Here is a 1660-nt window from a genome sequence, read left to right on the forward strand (position 1 = left end):
GCTCCAGCGCCTGCGCACTGGCGCCCGTCCGCTCCTGGGGCCTGACGTCAGCAGGATGGAGCCGCCCCTTTAGCCTGATCTCCAGGAGCCGCCCCCTCCAGGGACGTCATCACAAACTGGGAGCCCGCTTCTGTGTGACGTCATAAAACCCGATCCGCATCATGACGTCACAATGCCCTAGCCCAGCCCCCTCATTTTCTCCCTCGGCTCCTTCCTCCGCTCCTGTCGGGCGGGGACATCGCGATGAGGCGGGATCGCGGCGCTAAGCCGGCCCTGGGTGGAGCTGGCAAGGTGGAACCAGGTGGGATGGCAGGTGAGAGACGGAGCCAGGCCTGGAGGGGTTGGACCTGGTGAGGGAACCAAGCAAAGGCTGGGGCCGGCAATTCAGGGACATCTGATACCCCGTCCTCTGCGCGGAGCTGTGCCGGGCCCTCCCGGCTGGCAGCCAGACACAGCCTCCCGGGATCGACGCCCAGACTTCGTCCTGCTAAAATGCCTCCTGGTTCCAGCCTCTCCCTCGGGCCGTCGCAGACGGCTCCAACGCTACCTCCAGAGCGGCGAATTCGACCAGTTGCGGGACTTCCCCATCTTTGAGAGCAACTTTGTGCAGGTAGGGAGCCCCAGAACCCCCTCATCCCAAGCCTCAGCCTGTCCCTCGACCTCCTCCTGACTTGGAAAGCCCCTGCTCCCCCGTAACGTCCATCACGTGGGATTCCCGACTCCCAACTCCTACCTGACCTCTGATGCCCCATACCTCTAGTTCTTTAGATTCTTTGTGAACCTCTAACTCCGTTGCCTCAGTTTCCCTAACTTCACACCCATATGATTCTTGACCTTTAATTCCAGGATATCTGGCCCCCAGCCTGATTTTCAACTCACCTGGTTCATGACCTTTTTCCCTACCAAGATTCCTAACTTCTGATCCCTCCCCAGTTCTGCCGCCACATCTATTCTGCCCCTAACCTCTGATCTCTGGCCCCAGGTGACTCGGTTGGGAGAAGTTGCCAATGAGGTCACCATGGGGGTGGCAGCCTCCAGTCCAGCCCTGGAGCTCCCGGACCTATTGCTTCTGGCCGGCCCTGACAAGGAGAATGGACACCTGCAACTCTTCGGGTAACTGCCTCCACCTCAGCCGAGACCCCCTCCTCCCTCAGCTCCAGGCACCTGAGCCCCCAGCAGTACCTCCCCTCACCCAGACCACCCCCAGGGCCAGGAGCTGGCAGTGCTACCGGCCCTCCCTGAGCTGCCGTCTACATGGGAGAAGATGGACAGAGCAGCCCTCAGGGGCCAGAAATCAGGGACTAGACAGACCTGAAGGGGACAGTCCTCAGCCATGCCCCAGCAGGGGTCAGGAGAATGACCATTTCCACAGGGCCTGCTCATGCCAGATGCCCCTGGGCCGTGCATGAGATCTCACCTCTGACCTCATATCTTCACATGGTGGGGTCCCTTAGCCCCATCCTCCAAAGAGCTAAACTGAGGCTCAGAGAGCTGGGAGCCATTTGCCCAGGGTCCCACTGTGGCTCCAGAGTGGGCCAGGATTGGAACGCCAAGCTTGTCACGATTGCGGATCTCACGGTTCTTGAGCCCTCCTGTGCCTCACTCCATACTCTCTTCTACGTCGTATTTTTTCATTGAAAAAGTAATGCAGGCCGGGCGC

At 60.2% G+C, this 1660-nt stretch overlaps 1 protein-coding gene across 2 annotated transcripts; it reads left to right on the forward strand.

Annotated features, from left to right (window-relative positions):
- The first annotated feature begins 3 nt into the window (after nt 1-3).
- FAM71E1 (family with sequence similarity 71, member E1) lies at nt 4-1140 on the forward strand. 2 transcript variants are annotated; one of them, XM_011965974.1, is made up of 3 exons: nt 4-313; nt 510-610; nt 983-1140. In XM_011965974.1, exons 1-3 carry the CDS (start codon nt 244-246, stop codon nt 1115-1117), a joined length of 306 nt encoding a protein of 101 aa, XP_011821364.1. In that variant the 5' UTR covers nt 4-243; the 3' UTR covers nt 1118-1140. The 2 variants fall into 2 exon arrangements, with proteins under 2 accessions (XP_011821364.1, XP_011821363.1); XM_011965973.1 differs by having other exon boundaries at nt 73-313; nt 477-610.
- Nucleotides 1141-1660: the final 520 nt, after the last annotated feature.

This window comes from Mandrillus leucophaeus, unplaced genomic scaffold, assembly GCF_000951045.1.
Source record: "Mandrillus leucophaeus isolate KB7577 unplaced genomic scaffold, Mleu.le_1.0 Scaffold74, whole genome shotgun sequence".
Classification (NCBI taxonomy): Eukaryota; Metazoa; Chordata; class Mammalia; order Primates; family Cercopithecidae; genus Mandrillus; species Mandrillus leucophaeus.